We start from the raw sequence: 24,395 nt of genomic DNA, 5'->3' as shown, positions 1-24,395 counted from the left end.
AAGACCAATAGGGCGGGCATGAGCGAGTCGTTCGAGTGGGTTAAGAGGCAACTGAATGATCTGTGGGATTTGATAGTGGAGCTGCTGAGAGGGTATGTAAAGAAACGCAAATCCACCTGACGACAATGTCACGAGCTGGTCTGAAGTGATCGCTGGGAATACTGGTCAAGATGCAATGTTTTCAAGCTCCAGGACAGTCAACATACCACTTCCGATGGGTTTGGCGGGAAGGCTTTGACTGCCATCGAGTAGCATGATCTCCATGAGTATTGCTAAAAGTTCAACCATTGTAGTCTGACCAGTTGCACCACGGGGCACTGACAACAGTTTCGACGAAACGAACGAGGCTATAGCCGACGGGGTCCTATGCAAGATTCTTCAATCAAACAAAGTCGAGGTTTCGAGGACGGCCAGGGCGGCGTCTCGAACGAAATGATCCCACGAGCTCGAGTGAGCACCAATATGTGAATTAGACGACATCTGGACGCGCGATGTGTTGCACAAACGAGTTGGTATCGACGGTTGATTATGGGGCCATAAACACTTTCCGGGCTCGGAAGGCTTGGGCAGGTTGAACAGCAGACGATGCGAACGACGACATGCCAGGGAACTCCGGGGACAGTGGTGAGAACGGGTTCAAGTGAACAGCGACATTGGGGACGGCCCAGTATGGATCGGAGGATTGGGGTATATGTCGAAAATGTACCGGCGTCGAGGACTAAATGTGTTTTTTGCCGTCGACACGCACATAGGGCTCATTTCTCTCCCCGTTTGCTTGTACTGAAAAAGCAGGGAGGTTCGGGCTTTGGTGGGAGTATGGAAGAAGAGAACTTCATCACAAACCTGGATACAGAATCAAAAGGCCTTGGTGAACTCTCTGGGAGATGATACGCCTCTGTCTGTCTATATGTTAGTATGCCGCGACGGGACCATTCATCTCTGAGGTCCTGCTTTGACTTACTTTATAGATTATCGTGTGCTTTGGCTCAGGCCCACTCGACTCCACCGTTGTCGAAGGATTGGTGTCATTCTTGCTGGTATAGGTCGCTCAAGGGCCACAACGAAACTCAATACGGGCATAACGACTTGGGAATCAACAACACCAACAAGAAAGAAATCAGAGGGAAGAAAGAGATGTGAATGCTGCATCTTGGGTTTCATCCCGTCTCTTTCCCCTCACTTGGAATCACATGACCTGCCGGTCTTGCCTGGCCACTTACCACTCTCAAGGCATAGGCCACATCATCGACGTGATTCCGAAACCATGACTTGCTCAGGAGACAGCGGATGCAGACGACGGCAATGGTGTGCGTGTGCTTGAGACATTTGATGTCGGCGTTCTTCTCATCGTGCCTTGTGTGAAATGGAGCGAAACTGGGTTGGCGGAAGAAGCGGCAAGACGAGGACAAAGATGCAGAAGGCAAAGAAGAAGCAGAGTAGGGGGTTCAAGGGTTGGTCCTATTGTTATTGACAAAGCCAGGTTTTGAGTAATGCCACGGTGACAGAGTGAGATTATCCGAGTCACAAAATGAGGGGAAGTCAACGCCGTGGCTGCCGTGCAAGAGATGAAGGGGGCAATCAGCCGAATAGGGTCTCCTGCATTTGGCAGGAACAGCCTCTGGATGGCACCTTCCCGTTTCCTGCGATTGGCCATTACCACCCATCCACGCCGCGTTCCTTGGACGTTGGGGTGCCATCGACCATCATCCAAGCCGTCAGCAGAACCCAAATGGACGCGTAGTGGTTGTGATTTGTCAAAGCGCAAGGGGAAAGGACATTCTAGCCTACGGTTGCCATTTTAGATATTTTAGCTTGTGAAACTATGTTGTTGCGAATAGCTTCTAATTTGCTATTGCCCACTACAATGGTTTATATGATTTCTCGCGCGACAATTCTAAATATTATTTGCATTAAAGTCGGCAGTCATTACAGTCAGAAGCCATTCAAAGCGGGGAAAGTGGAAAATCCGGGGTAATTAGGGTACGGGTAACATTTGCCTCCCTTCCGTAGTGGAGCTGCATTACCGTATCGTGTCCCCGAAGGCAGGCATTGGATGTTCAATCGGGTTTCGCAGGGTGAACACCTTGTCCCCATCATTCGATTTTTTATGTCCAAGTGCTTCGATAGCCAACAATTCAGGTTTTATTCGTGCATACAGTCTCCAGTATAATAATGCGAGACGGCTGCCTACTAGGTACCGTCTCGGAGTTTATACCCTGTTCGATCGTCGATGTACCCTCGACTGTGGCTATTGATGCTAGTGTGGTTCGACAATCAAAAGAAAACATTCTCTGTATTATAGACCTAGTTAGGGGATTGACATAAGATGGTGACTGCTGGTCGAAGGGAATGAGAAGAAACCTCTTTTTTAGAATTAAGTCCGCAGCTAGTATTATTATTATCATCACCAAGTAAGGGAAGGACGCATTAGATACACCATGGTCTGACGTGCAGTGTAACTTTCCCAAACCAATAGTGATAGAGGCTAGAATAGCTACTGACATGAAAAGATAAATGAGGTACCGGCTGTTGTTTCATAAATCATGTGTTTAATATATAAGCTGTACTAAAGTAGATTTATCAGGAAAATCCTAGTATATGCGTACTCACCAACTTGTAGACGTCGAAAATAGTTAGCTTTATCAAGTTGCGGAATGGTCGACATGGCTGTACAAAAGTTCAGCTGAGGGAGAATAGCAATCCCAGAATGAAAATTTTAAACAGCAGCGAATGAAGGCATAATTATTAAGCTACTGACTAAAAGCCGAGCCTCCCTATGCCGTAGTCTAGGACCCAAAACTCCTGATTTCGCCATGGTTACCCGGCATCCGACACCCTGAAGTTAATTCTTGAATGTTGCACTTCGCTCTCCTCTCACTGGGGGCGCTTTGCGTGCTCCCTTGATGTCCGTGTCCGCAGACTTCGAGTAGGGGTCGAAAACCTTCTTCTTGCCCTTTCCGTCTGCCTGTCCACCATTAGATTCCCTGTTTGAATGGAGCACCGATGTAGCCTTGCTATAGTCGAAAGGCACTGCGTCAAACTTCTTGGTCTTGTCGTCCTGTTTCTTCTGCTTCTTCTGAGCTTTGCGAACCTTCTTCACTTCTTGTCGTCGGAGTCGCTCTTCTTCAGCCTTCTTCTCCTCTGCCTTGCGAAGCTTGCGGCGAGCACTCCTGGACGCTTTTTGGGAGGGTTCATCTTCGACAGCGATGACTCCACCACCCTCTTGCATCTCCTCATCACTATCATATTGTGATGGATCCGTGTCCTCTTCACTTGGCTCGGATTCTTCAATCGCTTGCGACTTTCGCTTCTGACCCCTCCTCAACGTAAACTCTTCGTCAGCCTCTTCAACCTCAGCATTGCCAACTGCACTCTCCACAGTATCTGTCTGCTCAGAGACATTGACCTCTTCGGCGGCTGTATCGTGTTGAACGTCTCCTTTAATCGAGCCTTGTTGTATGAATCTCTGCCAAGGGAACGGAATAAGTTCCTCCTCAGTTTCGGTTGGTCGCGTTGAAGGATCCCATTTAGAGCTGATCGGCATATCGCCAAATAACTGCGACCGAGTCAGCCTACTGACCGTGACCTCTCCATCAAGGTCCGGTAACTTTGTAGTTTTCCTAGCTGCAATAGGCATGCCATTCTTTCTCACGCTATCCGGTGCCATCGAGGTAAAGAAGTGAAGCAAGCTGAGTCCACCCTTTGCCTTGGTCTCTTTAATTTGTTCCCAGATCTCGTTGAAACGCGGTCGTGCTAGAGACGCATTCAGGGGTAACAAGCTGTGTAAGGCCTTTGCGTCAGGCGGGTTGATTCGGGCGATCTCTGTGATATCCCTGGTGCTAAGAACGTAGTTGGTACTCTCGTCCTCTTTCCTGGCAGTGTTATCTCTCCACTTCCACAAGGCTCTGAAGACAGCAAATTGTTCGCTATCGAATGCTAAGTGCGAGTTCTTAAAGATATACCCATACCAGCCACGAGAGCCTTCACCAGTCTCTTCATCGTAACCGGGATGTTCGTAGCGGGAAAGTGACTGTTCCTTTGATTTCTCCACAGCCCGGCCAATGTAGTCTTTATCAACATCACCTCTATCCGAGGCAGCAACAAGCTCGTTTCGTACCCGATCGTAGATGTAGAGCAAGTAGTGGGTGTCGGACCGAGCATAGTACATCATCTCCTCGGGCAGTGGCCGTATCCTCCAGTCGGCCAATTGATACTGCTTGTCTGCATCAAAGTCGACGAACTTAGACAACAGGTAGGCTAAGCTCTTGGCTGGATAGTGGAGTTGCTCGCACGCAAAGAAGGTATCGAAGAGACCATTCACATACAGTCCCAAATCTCGCTGAAGCCAAACCATGTCCATGTATGCACCATGGAAGACCTTTTGATGTGTTAGTTATAGTTTTTACTGCTCGGACTAAGGAGGCATACCTTGACCACATTGGGATCGGTGAAAACTTGGTTCAGAACCTCAAGTTTATGGCGCCAGGGTTGTAGAGTATCTACGATCCAGTCCTTCTCTCGCGTGCTGATTTGCATGAGCGACACAAGTCCAACATAGGACCTAAAATCGTGGTGTTCCAGATCTATCGCAATCTCCTTGGCACCCTTCAGTTCCTCCAGCATCTCCAGAACGCCCTCGTATGTGTCGACAAAAGTCGCCTCGGTTGTTTCGACCGGCTGGTACATGATGGGTTCGGATTCCTTGAAGACTCGTTTCGGATATGACATACGGACAATTTCGTGTTCATAGGGGTGTTGGTATCTGTAAAGCGAAGATTAGTATTTGACTATCACCAGTGGTCTGAAATCGCAAACGATTCATGAAGAATTGTTTTGGATATGGCGGACATACTGTGGTGTGCCAGCTTCATTAGGGACGACGTTGAGGCTTTCCTCTAAAGACAACTTGGCATTTGGTTTCGACGTAAGCATCGGTTTCCATGGAGCAGGAGCAAAGTTGTCGGGCTTTCGTTCGAAAAGGAGTTGAGGCTTGGTCATATTGGCATTTCGGATAACCTTGTTCGTGGACTTGGGCTTCTTGGACTTGTTCGCCTGTGTGAATTAGCTGTAGTACTCCAAAAAAAAAAAAAAAAAAGTATATTTGACATACAGGATCAGGTAAGGGTGGCTCCTTTCTCTTGACAAGCCCTGTGTACTCATCCAAGGCTGTGTCGGCCTTCTCGAGTGATGAATCGACAACATCGACGACGCCCCTCCATTTCATCTCGATGTCTTCCACATCTTCAAGCTTGGGCGCCTTGACACCACATGCCTTACCGGCAGTCAGGAGAAGTTGTGTAGAGAGTTCGAGGATCCGCGAAGTTCGATCTTCGAGTAGTTGGCCGACGCTAGGGTTGACTGTACGCTGGAAACTTAGGTCTTCGGCGGCGATTCGGTTCACAGTCTTGATTGTGGAAATAAGTGACTTCTGGACACTTTCCTGAAGCGATTTGAAGTCTTGAGATTGCTCCATGTTTGCGACAGGTGATGCACGTTGCGCGTGCAGTTGGTAGCTGTGCCTAATGTCGCGATGCAGTGTTGATTCTAGAAAAATTCCTAGATTTAGTTGCGCTTATCGATAAGATAAGATTTCAGTCTGCTGCGCGTTATGGGGTAAAGTTAGTAGTCTAGGTTAGTAACATGGTAGTTGCTAGAGTGAGAATGATAACTACGGGTGGGAAAGTTCAGAATGCACTTTTTTAAGATACATTTAGAAGGAGGTAAAAATATCTAATTTATTTCTTTGCCTCTATATGCCATATATTTGAGTAAAGGAGTCGCGGTTATGTCTAATGTATATATTTACCTCCATTATGTGAAAGGATAAAATGTCTAACTCCCACACTTGAAGTCATGGAATGCTCTCTTCTCCATAAAACCCAAGCTTGGTGAGGTCAAGAGGTCAAAATCCAAGATTGACACACTACATATTAGTGCCTCATAGATATCTACAATCATATAGTTTTGGCGCAGACGAAGAAAATTCAGACTGGGAGATTCCTTTCATATATGTTTACCTATGCCAAACGCCCGAGGTAAGCTTAACTTGTTTGATTCTAACATTGCCCGCCCACCCCCAGACCTAGACTCATCATCGCAGCATGCCTGTAAGTTATTGATTGTTACGGATCACCAAACAGTCTTTATAGTCGAGTAGATAACACGATGAGGAAATGTTTATCGAAAGCAGCTACGGTTCCCAGACACTCATACTTGGACCAAGAATACCTAGGTATTGGAGCAATTTAGTTGCGGCTACCGGGCCGACGGCTATGCAAACCTCGCCGATTTGAGACGGGAGGATGGCTGTAACCCAGTGATGGGTCTGGGTTCAGGCTCCCATCAATTCTCTTGTTTTCGCGCTTTATCTTTGAAGATGACAGAAGTTCAGGACGTTCTGGTCCGGCCGATGAACCCTATCAAGGATAAAACATGGCCTTGTCCCTATTATCAATTGGTTGATTGGCCTGTGTGTAGTGATAAAGCCCACTTCGTGAAAACCAGCGGCAGGCAATCTAGTACTTGGGCCTTGTAATCTATCTGATGGAACCCAGACGAAGAGTGCCCTGAATGCGTCACTTTTCCATCACTACAGCTGGCTGGGCTGGCTGTTTATGGAGTCACAGAATCAAGCTTTGTATCACAGATGTGGAGACCCGCACACTCTTGACCGGTTTTTGCCATTTACTGAATTCCTTAGTATTGATACCTTAAAAAATCGAGAACAAAGACAATGTCCGTAATGCCCGCATAGTGGCCAATGAATCGACCCCGTCTCCGGAAACACCTCCGGGCTGCCCTCGGTTCAAGCAATACAGACTTTAGAAGCACTAATAGGCAGATGTATAGAAGTGGAGAGCTAATTCACATCCGGACCTCTCGATTCGTTGCTGGCACTCTTCTCATTGTTACTGTCCACGAAAGTCGATGCCTCGTGGGTGATTGACAGGCGTAGGATGGTGTTGGGTGTCCAGTGGTGTTTTCCTTTGGCGATAGCGACCCGGCCCGTGTAAATGCCTCCCTCCACTCCATTCTCATCTTGAAGTAAACGGCCCGGATCTCGATCTCAGCGAATAGAGGACAACCGGCAGGCGGAAGCTATCGGCTTGCGGGATAATACCTACTAAGGGAAAAGAAAGCATGAGACATTACATATTGCAATGAGATCAGATCAGGTATGTGGTGATTGAAATAAAGAGGAGCACGAGAGAACGAGTTGTTGATCTCATGTTGTTCGTCTCCCATGTTACTACGAATTTGCACGAATTTGCACGAATTTGCACATGTTAAAGTGAATCGTAAGTTTGTTAGCGCACTCTCCAACTCATGAACTAAGGTATTATCAAAATCAGGCACAAGGTAAATAATAAGGGCTGCTCGGTAGGGTGGGTAGGTATAACTACTAACCTACTGACGACTGCTTGCGGGCAGGTGTCAAATGCCCCTCACTTGCCATTTCTTCTTATGCCCCTCAGCCCCATCCATGCTTCTGACCAGTTTCTGCGATATTCTTCTGTTGTCTTACTGGAACCTGATCTCTCCCCTCTAACTTCTCTCAACTTCTCATTCGTAGCACGATCTTATTGATTTTCGTTAGATCGACTCGCTCTACTGCTCCTCAACAGTTGCAGACAAATCTGACTTTTGATATCAACAGAAAGTCCTTGTTTCTTCAATTACTTACCGTCTCCGCTTACCACGCTCTTCTCCAATAAATCGACTGACCTTACGCGCAATAGCGTCATCGTTTCGCTACTCAACAGCCCAAAGCTCCTTACACTAACTCCACTACTGGGGATCTACGCCTCTCGGCTCTAAACCAGCTGCCAGGTCAATTCCCTGCCCCTCCACAATCGATAATCGATCATCGGCCATCGACCACAAAGAACCGCGACGAGGCCGACTACACTCCGACTTTTTTCTTTCTCAAGTTATCTTCTTTCAACCTTTCAATATCCCAAATCTCCCTGTTTGAGATTATTTCTTCCAATACCGTCATTATGCCCGGTGCTGTCGATGAGAATGGCCAAGCTGCCCCAGGCCGCCTGTTGCTGCTCTCCAATCGATTGCCCATTACAATTAAGCGATCCGAGGATGGTAGCTATTCATTTTCCATGTCTTCTGGAGGTCTTGTCACGGGTCTCAGTGGTCTCAGCAAAACCACCAGCTTCCAGTGGTATGGTTGGCCAGGTCTCGAGGTCCCCGACAACGAAGTCGAGGGTATGAAGCAACGACTGAAAGACGAGTACGGCGCGCACCCGGTTTTTATCGACGATGAGCTTGCCGACAGACATTACAATGGGTTTTCTAGTAAGTAGCACGATTTTGACACTATAAGAATGTTCCTGACATGATACTTGCAGACTCAATTCTTTGGCCTCTTTTCCATTACCACCCTGGTGAGATTACATTCGACGAGTCCGCTTGGGCCGCATATCAAGAAGTCAACCGCCTCTTCGCCAAGACCGTTATCAAGGACGTGCAGGATGGTGACCTTATTTGGGTTCATGACTACCATCTGATGCTCCTCCCTCAAATGCTCCGTGAGGAGATCGGCGAATCGAAAAAGAATGTCAAGATTGGCTTCTTCCTCCATACACCATTCCCCAGTAGTGAAATTTACAGGATCCTGCCTGTCAGAGAAGCACTCCTTACTGGACTTCTTGACTGCGACCTTATCGGATTCCATACATACGACTACGCTCGTCACTTCCTTAGCAGTTGCTCCCGCATTCTCGAGTGTCCCACGACCCCCAATGGTGTCGATTGGAATGGCCGTTTTGTGACAGTTGGCGCCTTCCCCATTGGAATCGATCCCGACAACTTCGTTGAAGGACTGAAGAAGCCAAAAGTGCAGGAACGTATCGCTGCACTCAGCCGAAAGTTCGAAGGTGTCAAGCTCGTCGTTGGAGTCGATCGCTTAGATTACATCAAGGGTGTTCCTCAGAAACTGCACGCTCTCGAAGTGTTCCTAACTGAACATCCGGAATGGATTGGTAAAATCGTCCTGGTTCAGGTTGCTGTTCCTTCGCGACAAGACGTCGAAGAGTATCAGAATCTTCGTGCCGTGGTTAACGAACTGGTCGGCCGTATCAACGGAAAGTTTGGTACCATTGAGTTTATGCCCATTCACTTCCTCCATCAATCCGTCACTTTTGACGAGCTTACTGCCCTGTATGCCGTATCTGACGTCTGTTTGGTCTCATCCACTCGAGACGGTATGAACTTGGTGTCTTACGAATACATTGCGACACAACAGAAGAACCACGGCGTCATGATTCTGAGCGAATTCACAGGTGCTGCTCAATCACTCAATGGCAGTCTCATCGTCAATCCTTGGAACACAGAAGAGCTTGCCAATGCTTTACATGACGCCGTTACCATGAGCCCTGAACAACGTGAAGCCAACTACAAGAAGCTCGAACGTTATGTTTTCAAGTATACAAGTGCTTGGTGGGGTGCTAGCTTTGTCTCTGAAATGACTCGTCTTAGCACTGAGGGTTCTCAGCCCAAGACTCTGCGCAACGTCTCTGGGGCTGTAATCGGACTGGAGCAGAAAGCTCAACAGGCTGTCGCTGATCTTGAGAAGAAAGCCGAGGAACTATTAACTATTGACGAGAAGAAGGAAGCCGATTCACAGACAGAGCCTTCTCAATAAAAATTGTCTTGTAGCAGGGAAGGATATTGGTGTGCAAGAACGAGTTCACGGTTTGGGTTCAAGCGGTCATGATTTGGGATCTCATTATAAACTGTTTTTCTTTTGCTATAATAAAAAAATATCTTGATGAAGTCATCGACCTTGTTTCTGAGTGTCTCGACTAGGTTTAAATGTTCATTTGGATCTGAGTTCTTGTCATTGAATCATGTGTGCGTAGGTAAAAGAATCCTCTGTTGGTGGGACTCTTTCCATTTCTGCGCATGGTAACCTAGAGTATCAATGCCGTGGGCGAATGTAAGCTACCATGGGCCCGAAGATGATAAAGTGCGTTGATTGCGATGCAAATGCATCAGCAGATGGTATCTAAACAAAAAGAGACCATACAGGTTATGAAACCCATACATTACAAATTCCAAAGTCCACCAAAACTCCGTCTCGGATCTCATCATGAAGTCGTAACACTTCGAAGTACTACCCTAATTTGCCGAATCAACCGCAATTACGCAAGTGACAATCTCTTCCACTCAATAAGGTGCATTGACAATATCGTCCTTTCCAAGTTTGTATCGGCCACTGTCTCGGGTCCCGATGCGTCCAGAACCTCGACGCGAATCACTCAGTCGAACGTTACCAATGATGCTCTCGCGGGTAGGTTTCCTTAGACTTTGTTTTGCGACCATGTTTACTTCGTTGGGCAAAGCAACAATGACGTTCTTGTCCGAGCCGTATTTGAAGTCGTCCGCTTTGACCTCCTCTTCATAACGCTTAATTTTATAAGCTGCCTTTATACCCTGAAGTATTCGCTTCAGGTTCCATTCGATGATGTAGGGACCGGTTGCAGTGATGATGCTTGTCTCCTCTGCACCTTCTCCAGTATTGAATTTGGCAGGAGTAAAATGAACCGGTTTTCCAGTCTCGTGGTAGAACTGGGCCACATGCTCAGGGCTAAGGGCGAGTCGTCGAGGATGCGGTTTATCATTGGCAGCGAAAGGCTTCTCGAAACCAAGCTTACCCTCGTTCTTTCCAGACTTCTGTTGGGCGTCAACCAGCAGGATGTAGTTCTTGGTTGTCCCCAAGATCCACCGGCCATCGGCAGAAACGTCAATACCAGTGATGGGGTCACCAAGCGCAGGAAGCTGTGTCTTGGCTCGAATGCCGAGCCGGTCAAAGAGACGAATGTCACCCTTATTACTTGCAACAGCAATATAGCCCTTTTCAGTAGTTGCGAGGGCAGAGAAGTCGTTCTTCGAGGCATATTGCTTCATATCAGCATCAACAAGCTTGTTGCCGGACAGACGGGGGTCAACTCGGTAAAGAGCGTTGTTTGAGACACCCAGGAAGGTCTGTTCAGAAGTCATCTGCGCAAACTTGTTCTCGGGGGCAAATGTGACAACGGGGATGTCATCGTGAACGTTCCACTCATCCACGACCTTTCCATACTCAAGGTCCATACGATAGAGCTTGTTGGGATCTATCTCATTCTGTAAGATGAGATCTCGATCCTCGCTATGCAGCATGACTTTCTTCGGGTTCATGAGTTTGCCTGAAGGAGTTGTGACTTTGGAAATGTTCGTGGAGAATTCGAGGTGATTGTTGGGTGTATGTTTGAATACACCGATCTTGGAGCCGCGAACGACGAATGAGCGGTCATGCTTGTAACCAACAGCCAATTGTGAGTTGACCTCACCATCAGCGTTCTTGGGGAAGCTACTATCGTTCTCCTCATCTGTGTCGTACTCCTCCTCTTGCGCGCGATCATCCTCTAGCTCTTCTTCTTCTTCTTCCTCCTCCTCCTCCTCTTCCTCTGTGGAAGGCGCATCTTCCATAGTTAGGTCGCCAAATGCGTCAAGAACATACTCGCGTTCTTTGTCTTGCATCTTCGTCCACTTGGTCTCGTTCAGCTTCTCCCAAATGGCTTGCATAATCGCTTCTTGGAACTTTTCCAGGGTGGGCTGATCCTTAAATCTGAGAAGCCATGATCGTGCAGTTCCATCACTGCTGAAATGGTTGAAGACGAAGGAGAGATATTCAAAATCGAAGACAGGGTTGAAGTCAGCGACGACAGGAGTACCCAGATACGCCTTATCGTTCGACTCAATCTGGAGCCAGTATTCCCATTTTCCAACTTCTGAGACTTGAGCAATGACAGAATCATCAACGAGAGCGAAATGACCAGGCTGAGGGTCAAAAACATGGAGTTCAGCCACAACAGCGGCATATATTTCCAGAGCCTCGGGAGGGTTGCTAGCGTCCGGACCAGTCAGGACCGGGGCTTCAATTTCCTGTTCTGGGACGAAGGCAGGCTCACGCTTAGCAGCGGAATTTGCTTGGGTCTTAGATAACATATCGTCGACAGATTCGATAGATCGAGCTAAAGTTGGGCTATGCAGGGGACTAGCAGGCGGTATCGGGTCCTCTTCTTCAAATTCGAACTGCTGAAGGTCGGAGGCAGTTGCTGTAGAATGCGATTTGCGATACTTGCGCTCGTATTGGCACTGCTGAGCAACTTGCACAAACTGCTGTACCTGGGATGATGTAACAGAAGGGTCGCAAACGAACTGGAAGAGGTCACCAGTATCACCGCTTAAATCCTTCCAAGCAAGAACTTTGTCACCACTCTCTCGAATCTCGGAACGAAAAGACAGAGCTTCGTCGAGTAGGAAGGTCTTCTCGTCTTTCTCAGATGCGAGGGCGTCGATTTCGGCGTCTTCACCCTCTTCTTCGGCAAGAAGCTCTGCCTCACCTTCTTCAAAGACGCGTTGAACAACAAGCTGGTACTGGAACTCCTGGTTTGTGCGTCGAATGCGGATAGCCGAGTCTCGAAAAATGAGTTCGGAATAGCCCTTAGGAGATAAGGGTCGAACAAGGTAGAGCTGTCCCTGTGGAAGCTCGATCAATGCCTCCTGCGTGCTTGAGCCGAATATCAGTTTGCCGACTTGAGAACGATAGCGTTAGTAGACTTGCACGAGAATGAAAAACGGCGCAGCAGAAGGGGGGAGATGCAGAAGTGGTGGAAGAGATAAGGCACAAAGCAGCGAGGCTGTTCGTCTTTATGCTCAAAATGTAGATGTTGGTTGTAAGGTGGGAGCAGGGATGATGCGGGGCAGTCACTTACTTCCTCGTAAGGCGAACATGCTGACCCTGGGCTTTCAACAGAGGAAAGAAGGAATAGGGCAAAGATAGAAAGAAAGTGTGTGATGCGACACTTGCACGGCTGGTGTTATTGTTGTTGGCGTGGAATCAGGGAGTCGTGGCGAGTATCTCCCTAAGGCTAGGATGAAAGATTAGAAAAGGAGGAAGGCGAAAGTCGACGATGCTGTCGGTACACGACAAACAAATAAAAAAGTTGTGACGTGACAAGACACCAGAGCAGGAACAGGCAGAACCAGACCAAGCACCTTCCCATTCGCTCACTAAGGCACCTTCGGTATTTCTTTAGGCACGGTAGGTAGCTCCCGCGTTGTCTTGTGACAGTAAAAGGAAATGGAAATTGCACCAAAGGCGGCCGGGATTGACTGGACCAACAGCTTAGGCAGGATCAAGCTTGAGCGTGTAAGGAGGACGAAGTGCGTCATAACATGGAGGAAGTACTGTATGAGAAAAAGGCTGTGACTGCCTCCCGCCTTTTTTCTTTGTGTACTTTGAAGAAACCTGGGTGGGAGGGGTGAAGAAGGAGGGGTCATTGGAAGTTTGCCACAACTGACGTGCGCCACTGAGGCTAGTGGACCAGGGGTATTTGGGAATAGTTACAGGTGAAGGAGGATTAGGAGAAGATTGGCTTGGGGAAGCGAGAAAGCTCGAGACCTCCATTCTAAGCGAAAAAGAAAAAAGGACCTAGGGATGCTCAGTATGAATTTAGGGGCCTTGAGACTAGTTATCCCTGGCATCGTGGTTTGTTCATAAGAATAACAAGATTCTTTATCGAGCTATTTAACATAAATGACCACATAAACACAGATAATTGAACTGCGATTCACGACAACGTTGGTTGGCTACGTCAACTGCTAGTAATACTAGTGAGATAAATCTTGATTCAATATCACCAAACGCATAACAATAGTTTACCATAGAATTTCCCGTATGTGCCTTCCAGCCAGTTGTCCTAAGATGGTGCACATAAAAGATCTCCAACAATGATTAGGCAAATGTATACATCCTTGCTTCGATCAAAGTTCACTTTCAGCCTGAACACGAATGCCTCGCTTCTCTTCGTCACCGGCTTCATATCCCTCCCATTCATTAGGTGGTTCCGGGCGAGAAATACCAGCAAATTTATCTACAGCCAACCGGGCCACATTCTTGCCCATCAAAGCACTGGTTTCCATGCATGACACGAAGCTCTCAATACCAGACGTGTAGTATACACCCTCACCGATAAGAGGGTCCTCAAATGTGACACGAGGGAGTTCAATAGGGTAAGAGTTGAACCAGTGAGGATGATACCAAGAGATAGGATTGGAAGTACTTGCATCATCCTGTAACTTTCCAGAAATCACAGAGTCTGGGATGTCGGTGCCCAAAAGACGTGTGAGGAAATCGGCAGTGACGGGTGTGGGCGAGAAGATCTTATAGACACGCTCCTTCTGACCTGTCTTAGGGTTGACGACATATTTCAATGTGCTAATAGAGTAGAAGCCAGTACGTCCGACTCCGTCGGCCCCTTTCCCCGGTTCTTCGTCTTCACCAAGAGTAGTGTAGACGGTAGCGGGCGCTTTGCTTCCGGTCTTCAAGCCAAAGAATTCGGGACTAAGCCCCAAAGGTGATGCAAAGAGTGTAACATGCAGTTTAGTATAGGGGATCTCATCGATTTTGCGATCGAGAACATCCTCTCCAGCTTTTATGTTACTGAACTGCCAGGGGTTGGCGATGATGACATTATCAAACTCGACATCATATTCTTTCGAAGTGTCGTTTTTTGAACTCGCATCTTTCGTTGTGATGACATACACTGACGAAGATGACCGCGTTTTCTTTTGGACTTTTTCGATTGAAGCCACGGTCGTGTTGCGAGAGATAGAAGCTCCGCTCTCTATCACCATATGCTCAAAGATACGCCAGTTGCCGCTCTCCACAGACATCGCGTTGTCGGTTGCCAACGAAACCTATCGTAGTTAGGCAAGAAGCATGCAAGGGGTCATATCTTCCACTCACTAGAGTCTCCAGACCATGGATATAAGCCAAGTTTGAAGCATAGTTGACACGTGTGCCAACCTGTAAGATCTCACGGGCGAAACGAGGATCAATTTCCTGTCCAGTTAGCCATCACCTCTTTTCAATTGAACAGTTTGAACTTACGTTTTGCTTTAACATCTGCTCTCCCGTTATACTTGTAATCTCGTTCCATCCCAATTGTTCGGCTCTCTGAGTGAGCGACTTGAAAGGAAAGTAAGGGGCTTCGTATAACTTGAGGAAATGTTCGATCATGGCATCCACGATTTGTTTGGACCTGTAGGGTGCGAGCCCATATCTCCAAAACATCTTGGCCAGATCCCACCATGCCCAAGACCCCTCGGTCGTCTGGAAGACGAACTCGTAGCCATCCCATATAACAGTCATATCATCCCTCGCGAGACGGTGGGGGTCGCTCACTGGGAGATGGTAGCGTTCACTGGCGTTGGCAAGAATATGATTGGCGCCAACAAAGATAGACGCGCCGAGCTCGATGGGCAGAGAAGGGTCATTATACGCAGGGACTGTCAATGTACGGCCTCCAATGCGATCCGTCTTTTCAAAGATAGTGATATTAATAGCAATATCCTCTTCTATAGCATATTGCCACAGATGGAAGGCTGCTGACGACCCAGCAGCTCCAGCCCCTACACTCCAAGTTAGTACATGCCCGGCCTGATATAGAGATTGATCGGCAACATTGTGAAGGAATACATCTGTAGCACTTAGGGTTTGTGTTCTAAACATGTCTCTAAAATACCGAAATCAACTACGAACCAATGATGGCGACGTTGTGAACATCTTCTGCTCTACACAGGACACTTGCGAGGGCGCCGAGGAGAGCCAAATGTAACATGCTGGTTAAAGTCATCATGTTTCACGATAATGAGATGAATGTGTAGAATCCAGGTCGCCTCGAGTATTTCGATGGGAGAAATCGAATGATGTCCCAAGTGAGACGTGAGCGTCCATTCACGTGACTCAGAAGCCGTTGGCTCTAGGGAAGGACAGATAAACAATGTGTCCAGACAACTCTAAATCCGCATGGAAATAAGCAGTACCTGATGGGTAGTCCCCTATACAAAGGAACGAGAACCGGTTTTGGTCTGATTGCTTACATTCGCAGCCCGAATAATCGCATTGTTTCAAAGACTGGTTTTAGTAAATCATGGATGGCATCGTTCACAAGTCAAGGCGCGCTGTCAGTACCGGCGCCCGGCTGAAATCAATCCGCGTTCATAAGAAGTAGCGTGCAACGGGTATCAAGACAACAGAATAGTGTTTCAACAATAAATTTGGTATCTCAATGTGCCACTAAGTTCCCTAGTGATTCATCCTTGTTGAATCCAGAAAATAATCCATACCTAGGCCCACGCCGTTTTGCGCAACCCTTCATCTCGTAACAAAGATTATCCAGGGAATCATTATCCATCCTCATAAACGCCAAGCTAAATGCAAAATTATGCAACCTTCCCGTGAAAGCAGAGACTGAAGGTCAAGAAGATCACACAAGACTGTACAACAAATCTTTTTTTGGCCTTCCGTATTCGTGAAATCCGTAACTCCTAATCAAGTCGTGAAATATGAAATGTAATAAGTAGGCTGAAGTAACAGGTGAAGATTAAGCGCTTTCCTCGCTACTGCTGTAACCACTTTCGATCGCTCCAGCAGTATCAACAGAACTCTCATGTGAAAGCGCCGGGTTGGCGCTATTACTCTTGCTTGCGCCCCGAGCAGTGCCAGCAGCCGCAGCAGCGCTACTGGTACGGCGTGCGGCTTGTCGGGGCCGATTTGGCAACGCCTTTGGGTCTCGATTGATGTCATAAATATTCTGATTCGGCGAATCATCAGGTTCATCACCTTCTTCGTCGCCACTGCTAAGATCAACGCCATCAGGATATCCATCTGAATGGCGTTGCACTGTTCGTTGGCCAATAAGTTCTCTTAAGGACGAAGACATGTCGACATCGTCCGAATCATCATAATCGTCATCGGCTGTAGACTCAGAAGGGCTGAACGGCGGAAAGAAGATTGCAGGGGGAGGCAGCGAAACTGGTGTCAGCCGCTTGATACGGCCTGACATGTATTCAATCTCAATGGGAAGAGAATGCGTAGCAGGAAGCGATTTTGAAGCTCCCAAGTCCGGTGAGGACGTTGACATAGTCGCCAATCTCCGAATGATACCATCCGTGTTTTCATTAAACCTTCTACCACCAACTTGCGGTAACGCAGACAAATCATCTTGCTTAGGTCGCTTGGTTGAAACAACAACCATGAAATGGTCTTCAGGTAAAACTCCTCCTAAGCCGCAAGGCTCAAGGGGGAAGTGCTGCATGTACTGCGCATTATCAGACCACGTGAAGTCCAGATCGACCTCGCTTACATCGTCGGCATCGTCGGTCAGGCTTGGTGGATCTTCACTATCGACATCCATCGCTGTACTTTGCTGACTAGACAAGGGCCCACGATCGGTCAACGGTCGATAGTTGATGAACGAACCAGAATCTGTTCGTCGGAGAGGTGATGGAGGGATCTTGAAGTTATCTTGATCTGTCTGAGTCTGACCAGAAGCGCGCATCTGCGTCGTTGGCGACATATCTCCGGGATCTCCAGATAGATCCGTGCAAAATGGGGCACCGCTATAGTAGATAATGGCACCATCATGGCGGCGCTTTCTGCGACTGGAGGCTCCTGAGCCACTCAGCCCCCATCTCGATTCACCAATATTGCTTTCCTCTGGGGGGCCAAAGGAAGAAACGGTTTCATCGAGTGATGTCTGACCACCCGATGAATCCTGCTGAGCGAACAAGGGCTTGTAATGGAAGCTTTCGGATGGAGCACAAAGCTGCGGGTCAAACTTCAAGCCATTCTTGCTTGAGCTTCCAGACTGGAACTCGTTCTCTGTGGAACGCTCAGTTTTCTGACGCTTGCGCTTCTTTTCCATTCCATCTTCGGTGTCGTCTGTAGATGGACTCTTTTGGGAGTTATATCCAGAGCTGTCGCTGCTGAATCTTGTTCCCTCTGTTCCGCCTCGCCATCGAATCTTTCGGCCATCGGGCGACAGCTGAAATTTTGTGCTTATTCCCGAAACAGCTGAACGGACAAAGTCGGGCGTCACATTGATCATATGAAGTTGAGCCAAATTGCACAACAAATTCAGATAAACCCATCCCTCAGCATCAGGGTGCACATCCTCGCTATGTTGTTCAACTAGTAGCTCCGGAGGTACCAAGCCCAGATGGCGAATATAATCCATGTTCTCGGCTGGAACCTGGGCACGGTCAGGGTCCAAATCACGAGGTCGTGTGGGCCGTTGCTCGGGCAAGGTCGTCATAGGAGAAGTGTTTGTGCCTGACCCTGTACTGTTGCCATTACCACCGGACTCGGTATTGTCGCCATTGGAATTGGAGGCAGAGGCATTGTCAGCAGATCGACTCTTTTTGCCGGAGTGACCAGATTGCTGCTCAAGGGGAAGAATTCGAGCTTCTCTCGTGGGTTCTTTACCGCTGGTCTGTAATGCTGGTGGTTCGTGAATAGAATTTGATGTGTTTGACATAGTGGGCTGTGTCTCCGCGACAACTGGTGCTAGAGCTGCAGAACTTCCACTCGGCAACACGGGCTGCTTCTTCACCACATGGCGCCCACGGATCTTTCCTGTGAATAATTGTTCAAGTCGGCGAACAACAAGCTTCTTTCTCTCTTTCTCCGTCATAATCATGTGTCTCGGGTATAACCCTTCGGGGATATCACGGAGGTAACTTTCAACTGCCTCAGACGACTTGGCCTGGGAGCCCATGCTAGGACGGCTCAAAGACGTTCCCGAATTGGCGCCGGTTGACATAGAGGCGTATGCAGAGTCGGCAGGGCGAAAATTTGACCCTGAAGAAGATGAGGCATGTTTCGATCCAGATCCAGAATACATCTTTTCGCGAGTAGCGTGTCGAGACTTCTTTATGTTCTGTGTCGAGGACGCGTTAGGGGACCCCTCAAGACTTGCAGCGAAATCTCGGAGCGTCGCCTCCAACTCTCTTTTCTTCTTTTTCGGCAGTCCATGGACCTTTATTTCGAACAGCTTCTCCTTTCGGAGCATATCGGGACCGGTGTTCTTATATCGCTTAAGCTCTTCCCTCAGCTTCTGTATCTCTACCGTGAGATCATCGATAACGCTTCTGTAATCGTCTGCACTGCTGCTGTGTCCCGCGGTGAGCTTAGGGGGGGCAAGTTGGTGATTGTAGTGAATTTTCTCTTCATTCGAAGAATCGGACTCTTTTTGAAAGAAAGGGGGGTCAACTGCCAACGCAATCAGTCTCCTACTCAATTCAATTTCTAACACTAGCTCTTACCTTCCATGACGTTGCTGTCGAAAGTTGCCGTTGGGTTTTGATTTGACTGGTCAAACCATGTATTGGGATCGCTCTGGCCTGTCTCATGACTATCGCCTGATGAGTTTCGTCGAGGTGATCCTGTCTTAGTTGTCTTGACAGTAGGCCCTGAGCCCTGGCCGGCCTTGATTGATGCATCTTGTGCTAGCCGGTGATGGCGCAGGGTGACAGAGTTCGCGGGAGAGGTACGCCGAGGGAGAGGATGGCCAGTCTTGGACGAAGACGGCGGAGGTTGCGTTCCGTGGTAAGTGGTTTCGTTAAGTGGCATTGTCTTTCATAAAATTGATGGATGGTTTAGCATTTCCTGAACTGTGAAGCAGCAAGCATGTCGTGAAAATAGTCGCCGAGAAGGGTCCTGGTATAGACCTAAGGGTCCGACGATCCGTGACGTAGGGCCTGGAAGCACCTTGCAGTGGGCTGAGAGCCTGAACGTCAGGGGAATCATTAGCACAATCCATAGGTTTACGAAGCAGCGGGATGATGGAGGGTATGAGCAATGAAGGTTCTCACAAACGACAGAGACGAGCTCCTATTGGCTGTGGGGTGAGGACCGATCGATCGATCGAGGCTTCATCGCCAAATGACGAAAGATGATGAGACGCAGGTTACACTGTCTCAGGAGGGGAATATACCGGGTGTTTCTGGGACACTCACCGTTTCCAAAAACTACTTCAAGGCAATTGGAGCCTTCTTATGTGTTCCTCTGCCAAATCTCCCAAAATTTCTCCGATTCAACAAGACGTTGATTGATAGTTTTCCGAATAGCGTCGTTGTATGTGCGTGGGTGGTGTTGAGTTGGCGCGAATCAGAACTTATCTCCACAGTCAAGCCGGGCCACAAACAAAGGTTGCATCCACCCGAAAAAGAGTCGCAGTCGTTCAATGGTGATCTTTGGTCCAACGAGGAAGCTCCTGGAAGCTTGATTTATTCACTAGAGAAATCGTTCGAGGTGCCAATCCTCGTCGGTGCCCCAGTGTGTTTTGAACCAGGTTTGCAATAATGCAATACTTTGTGATTTAGTACTTCTTGTAGTTCGTTGCTTGATTGTGAATTCAGATCGTTGTGCGAATTACTGGAGTCAGTGGCTCGGAGGCGCGTTCGCGTGAGGTGTTGATACGGAATGCCGGTCAAGTAAAAAAGTTGCCTCTTCGAGTGTCGTGTGGTGAAGCCAGGAAGCCTATGCGGTGCAGAAATAACAGAAAGATAATACAGCTTCAAGGGCTAAAATGTGTTGGAAAGAAGAGAGAGCAAGCGGTGGAGTCAGGTATTCCAACGGTCGATATATGAACAGACCAGGGTGGCACCGAGGTGGCACTGAAGCCGATGGGTGTGAAGAAGCTGGAAGTATGAGAAGCGACTGCTTACTACCGTTCCACGGAGCTGAAGGGGCAGAGGAGGTCTGGGCGAGAAAACGGGATCGGGGTTGGTGAGGAGTTCAAGCTGAGCCTGAAGAGCTCAGGAGTCAAGTCAAGTTGAAAAAACAAGAAGAGTAAACAAGCCACAAACCGGAAAACCCGTCTTGGAAGGATACTTAACAGGAGGAATCTTATTATTAAGGCTGAAGGCCGATGGCGAGTCGGGGGGCAAATTCGAGACAGTGGCAGTGGGCAGTGGGAAGAGGGCATTCAGGGCCTCCACCAGAGGCAGAAGAGTTTTGTCCTTCACTCCTGGTGCAGTAGAGAGACAGTGAGGTACTATCCATGCGCACCCGCCAGGGCAGCCGAGTCCCGGGGCGCGGAGGCGGCACCCATCCACAGTTGGTACGAGCAGTACAAGGCGAAGGCGGCGAGGGGAAAGGTTGGGCTGAGCGAGGATGCCAGGCTGGGACGAGGATGCAAGAGCTAGAATGATCGATCGAGCCCTTATTGCTCCGATTTCCAAGTCGTTGGAGAAGCATTGAGATCAGATACCATCGGACCCAGAAAAAGCCAAAAGCAGGGACCTCCTCTAACGGGCTCAACTAGCGCCTCGGTGCACCAGTTGATGGTGTGGACCTCTAATTCGCTCACTCCTTTCTTCAGTGGCCACGCCAACCTGCTCATGTTTTTATTCCGCGACCCGCTAGGGACCAGGTTCATATCAGGGCAGACTTTCAGGGTCGCTGTTGAATCTTATTACGATCACACCCCTTTGACTTGTCACCTCCGTCGCCTTCGCTTACGCCCCGGCTTTGTCTGAGTGCGGGGGCTAGAGACCATATCTTGACCAATAGTGAATCAGATTGTTGGATGAAAGAAAAGTGAGGCCCAGTGTCTTCCACAATTTCTAATAAGCGAGTCGCCCTGTTTTCTTTCACCCTCTGTGTCAAAGCTGGCTGCTGATCTTGGTTTTTGTCTGTCATCGGTCCATGCTTGACCAAGGCAATTTGGCTTGGAGGCTTCCAGACTTCCGCCGGGTGCTAAATAGAACCTGGCACATTGTGCATTTGCCGGATGCTTTTCATTTACCGAACTGACTATCAACTCACATGCTGTCTCCTAAATAGCTTCAGTTTCTTGGATACGCGTTAACTCTCCTGATCTCTTATTGGCTTTGACTCATAAATGGCCCCATTGTTCTGTCGAGACACCACCAAAAGAACCGGCGGTTCTGAACCCTTTCAACACAGTTCGAGTCAACGAGAGACCAGGCCAATTATCGAAAGTCAAGGAATATGGGCTGTGGTGGTTGCTAGATACCCACTCTATACCCGAAACTCAACTCTGCCAGGAAAATGATCTCCAGTCATCTCAAACACAAACAAACCCGATACCATGTTAAAAGGCAAACATCTGCAATCGCCATTTTATATTGCTATCTTTCAGTTTCCTTGCTTATCTGACCCCCGAGCAAGTATTTCGCACTTCCTCACCTTATCATCTCACGATACCCTCTGTTGAGTGTGAGATATCCTGACACAAATCACCGGGGAGCCGGACTAGCGGTGTTTCTGGCTGGAGACCACGCGTACCTAATAACTGACAGGCCCATGCACGTCCCAAAACTCTTTCCAAGTTTTTGACATTCAATTTCGTGATGCCTCTGCACAGTAATTCCCTGTTGCAGTTCACAGCAAGCTAACATGCTCAGAGTAGAGATTGTGGCCTTTTCCGGCGTTCGATGTGACACGATATACTCCAGCCAAAACCCCTAGAAACCTGTCATTGACTGCCCAACTGAGGCTCTGGTTTGCAGATCATTTGCCATGTGACGTCGATCCGTCATCCCAGGTGAGGAAATCCAGGGTCCTGGCAAGGACAAGTCCCCTGATCGCCTGGAACATTTCGAATGGTTTCTACGGACAGAAATCTCGATTCCTTGTTTTCGCCCAATACCTACGTAGTGGGCGACGGATGGAAACAAGAATATTGTGACAGTAATGCCACACACTTAAGGTTTGTAACGGGTTTTCTGAGGAAAGTCACGAGACTGACAGAACAATGTAAACCGTCCAATCCCGACGATTCTCCGTCCGCTCCTAAAGTTATGGCGTTTTTGATGGGCAGTGGAAGGTTCCTACAACACCAAAAATGTATCTCCAATTAGATGCACACCTCAAACCCGATTCTCCGTGGCAATAGGATATGCCAAACTTTGAGATGCGAATCGAATTCTCAAAACCTGCAAAAATCCTGCCTCGAGTGGCAATACACCTCTATCGCGCCTCGCCACATCTCTTTCGGATATAAGCGACCGAATACCTTCTGATTGGATAGATTGACGCTTCAATCTTCTCGATCTCGAGGAAGCGCAGTTGTAGCTCAGATCGAGCTCCACGGGACGACCCTTCGTGCAGCGGCTGGATCGCGGACAGGCTTGTGTAAAGGTGGCTTGGGTCCATCAACAATATCCAATCCCTTGTTTCCTTTGGGAGGTTGATTTCTTGCACAAGTGTCGATCAAAGTCCCTGAAAAGAGGAATCCAGAGGTGCCCTCTTTATTGGAGGCTTGACTCACTCCTAATGCCGAAATGCGATTTCCAGATGATGGGGATTTGAACAATCTCCATGTTGATCACCCGTTCATCGTCGGAATCGCTGCTGGTCGGGTCTCCCCCTTCGATCTAGAATGGATGAACGTGTTGATTACTGGTGGATTCGTTCGAGACCATCGTCAGGGACGCAATTGTAAGCGAAGTGTTGTGGCCCTCCGGTATGAAGGAAGGATTGCGAGATGCAACGCAAATCTTGATTGTAGTACTTAGGATCTTGTCTTATCACAGATCGATCACTTTATTGCATCGTACAATCGAAAGATCACGAAACCCTTGCTTTACACCACCATGGCGAGGCACAAGCATCCTAGTCCCCCAGGTAACTTTCAAGATCTATAGGGACGGGCCCACGGGTTTGATCTCTAGGCGTTACAGATGTGCACGCGATCTGTGAAACATCCTGACCACTTGCAACGGATGGTTGAGCTTCCGTGTTTGTCTTCATGACTAGCCTTTGCAGTATGGACCAGTTCTTTACCGCGAGCAGCATAGAACCCTAATTAAGGTATTGCAGATTATTGTGTCACCAGTGCTGCCGTCGTCACTATCAATTACTCAAGCCTTGCATCTTCATGTCATATGCCCGAGCCACTACGGCTGAGGCAAGGCACATGTGTTTCTGCTTCTTTAACTATTCACCACTTGCGATAGGTCTAACCTAGCATTCGGTCGAGGGTCTCGACTCTGTGGCTGTTGCTTATTCTCCCACGATCGTCACCAGGATTGGTACGTACACCAACAAGACAGTAAAGCACAGCTAGACCCCTTCTTCTCTTGGCTCCCGCATCAAAACTAGATGCGTGAGCTAACTCGCCCTTTCGGGGGACCCTTGGCCGCCGGAGCGGGACCTCCGGCGTCCCTTGACCACTAGGATGTTTTGAGGATGCTGTTCGAGCGTCCCTGGCAGATATCTGCTGTATGAAGCCACACATAACCCCTGGGCGATCGTCGAATTTGAGACGAAGCGACTACATAGAGAAAAGAGCATGAGGCTCGTGAGGTTGCACAGATCTGAAGCATTGTGGGTTCCGATCGCCCAGGATGCGGGAGCTGATCTGTGATCTGGCCCTTTGATACACGGCACCAGACTTGAACACACCATTGGCTAAACGGCTCTTGGTGTAAGTTGAGCCTATCAAATTCTCCGTGGTAGTGTGAAGTTGCTGCAGTTGATATGCTTCTGATAACCCTCAATCACGGTTCCTGTTCCTTTC

At 48.4% G+C, this 24,395-nt stretch overlaps 7 protein-coding genes across 16 annotated transcripts; 3 read left to right on the top strand and 4 right to left on the bottom strand.

Moving 5' to 3' along the window:
* The first annotated feature begins 77 nt into the window (after positions 1 to 77).
* Positions 78 to 2,095, top strand: FOIG_03606 (uncharacterized protein). Its single transcript, XM_031201558.1, has 2 exons — positions 78 to 913; positions 969 to 2,095. The coding sequence occupies exon 1, from the start codon at positions 586 to 588 to the stop codon at positions 886 to 888; it is 303 nt and encodes a 100-aa protein (XP_031069082.1). The 5' UTR covers positions 78 to 585; the 3' UTR covers positions 889 to 913; positions 969 to 2,095.
* A 447-nt stretch (positions 2,096 to 2,542) lies between these two features.
* FOIG_03605 (uncharacterized protein) lies at positions 2,543 to 5,578 on the bottom strand. 3 transcript variants are annotated; one of them, XM_031201557.1, is made up of 5 exons: positions 5,111 to 5,578; positions 4,853 to 5,052; positions 4,429 to 4,762; positions 3,609 to 4,378; positions 2,623 to 3,556 (listed from the first exon to the last, which is right to left on the bottom strand). In XM_031201557.1, the coding sequence occupies exons 1-5, from the start codon at positions 5,471 to 5,473 to the stop codon at positions 3,322 to 3,324; spliced, it is 1,902 nt and encodes a 633-aa protein (XP_031069081.1). In that variant the 5' UTR covers positions 5,474 to 5,578; the 3' UTR covers positions 2,623 to 3,321. The 3 variants fall into 3 exon arrangements, with proteins under 3 accessions (XP_031069079.1, XP_031069080.1, XP_031069081.1); XM_031201555.1 differs by having other exon boundaries at positions 2,543 to 4,378; XM_031201556.1 differs by having other exon boundaries at positions 2,543 to 4,378; positions 4,853 to 5,578.
* Positions 5,579 to 6,682: 1,104 nt separating this feature from the next.
* Positions 6,683 to 12,693, top strand: FOIG_03604 (alpha,alpha-trehalose-phosphate synthase). 5 transcript variants are annotated; one of them, XM_031201554.1, is made up of 4 exons: positions 7,206 to 7,298; positions 7,353 to 7,380; positions 7,740 to 8,310; positions 8,364 to 9,899. In XM_031201554.1, the coding sequence occupies exons 3-4, from the start codon at positions 8,001 to 8,003 to the stop codon at positions 9,656 to 9,658; spliced, it is 1,605 nt and encodes a 534-aa protein (XP_031069078.1). In that variant the 5' UTR covers positions 7,206 to 7,298; positions 7,353 to 7,380; positions 7,740 to 8,000; the 3' UTR covers positions 9,659 to 9,899. The 5 variants fall into 5 exon arrangements, with proteins under 5 accessions (XP_031069074.1, XP_031069078.1, XP_031069076.1 ...); XM_031201553.1 differs by having other exon boundaries at positions 7,242 to 7,298; positions 7,353 to 7,359; positions 7,658 to 8,310; XM_031201550.1 differs by having other exon boundaries at positions 6,683 to 7,298; positions 7,353 to 8,310; positions 8,364 to 12,693.
* Positions 9,731 to 13,295, bottom strand: FOIG_03603 (uncharacterized protein). The gene is made up of 2 exons (XM_031201549.1): positions 12,774 to 13,295; positions 9,731 to 12,593 (listed from the first exon to the last, which is right to left on the bottom strand). The coding sequence occupies exons 1-2, from the start codon at positions 12,790 to 12,792 to the stop codon at positions 10,183 to 10,185; spliced, it is 2,430 nt and encodes an 809-aa protein (XP_031069073.1). The 5' UTR covers positions 12,793 to 13,295; the 3' UTR covers positions 9,731 to 10,182.
* A 284-nt stretch (positions 13,296 to 13,579) lies between these two features.
* FOIG_03602 (prenylcysteine oxidase/farnesylcysteine lyase) lies at positions 13,580 to 15,757 on the bottom strand. 3 transcript variants are annotated; one of them, XM_031201547.1, is made up of 4 exons: positions 15,605 to 15,757; positions 14,954 to 15,474; positions 14,810 to 14,905; positions 13,580 to 14,760 (listed from the first exon to the last, which is right to left on the bottom strand). In XM_031201547.1, the coding sequence occupies exons 1-4, from the start codon at positions 15,699 to 15,701 to the stop codon at positions 13,825 to 13,827; spliced, it is 1,650 nt and encodes a 549-aa protein (XP_031069071.1). In that variant the 5' UTR covers positions 15,702 to 15,757; the 3' UTR covers positions 13,580 to 13,824. The 3 variants fall into 3 exon arrangements, with proteins under 3 accessions (XP_031069071.1, XP_031069072.1, XP_031069070.1); XM_031201548.1 differs by lacking the exon at positions 15,605 to 15,757 and adding an exon at positions 15,542 to 15,603; XM_031201546.1 differs by having other exon boundaries at positions 13,586 to 14,760; positions 14,954 to 15,757.
* A 252-nt stretch (positions 15,758 to 16,009) lies between these two features.
* Positions 16,010 to 21,116, bottom strand: FOIG_03600 (uncharacterized protein). Of its 2 annotated transcripts, XM_031201544.1 has the most exons (3): positions 19,864 to 21,116; positions 19,171 to 19,634; positions 16,010 to 19,117 (listed from the first exon to the last, which is right to left on the bottom strand). In XM_031201544.1, the coding sequence occupies exons 2-3, from the start codon at positions 19,475 to 19,477 to the stop codon at positions 16,449 to 16,451; spliced, it is 2,976 nt and encodes a 991-aa protein (XP_031069068.1). In that variant the 5' UTR covers positions 19,478 to 19,634; positions 19,864 to 21,116; the 3' UTR covers positions 16,010 to 16,448. The 2 variants fall into 2 exon arrangements, with proteins under 2 accessions (XP_031069068.1, XP_031069067.1); XM_031201543.1 differs by having other exon boundaries at positions 19,171 to 21,116.
* On the top strand, positions 20,436 to 21,054 carry FOIG_03601 (uncharacterized protein; the record flags this gene model as incomplete). The annotated part of the gene is made up of 2 exons (XM_031201545.1): positions 20,436 to 20,635; positions 20,748 to 21,054. 2 exons carry the CDS (start codon positions 20,436 to 20,438, stop codon positions 21,052 to 21,054), a joined length of 507 nt encoding a protein of 168 aa, XP_031069069.1.
* Positions 21,117 to 24,395: the final 3,279 nt, after the last annotated feature.

Source organism: Fusarium odoratissimum (assembly GCF_000260195.1).
Source record: "Fusarium odoratissimum NRRL 54006 unplaced genomic scaffold supercont1.4, whole genome shotgun sequence".
Lineage (NCBI taxonomy): Eukaryota > Fungi > Ascomycota > Sordariomycetes > Hypocreales > Nectriaceae > Fusarium > Fusarium odoratissimum.
Note: the sequence above shows the minus strand (reverse complement) of the source record. Positions and strands in the feature narration are given on the sequence as shown.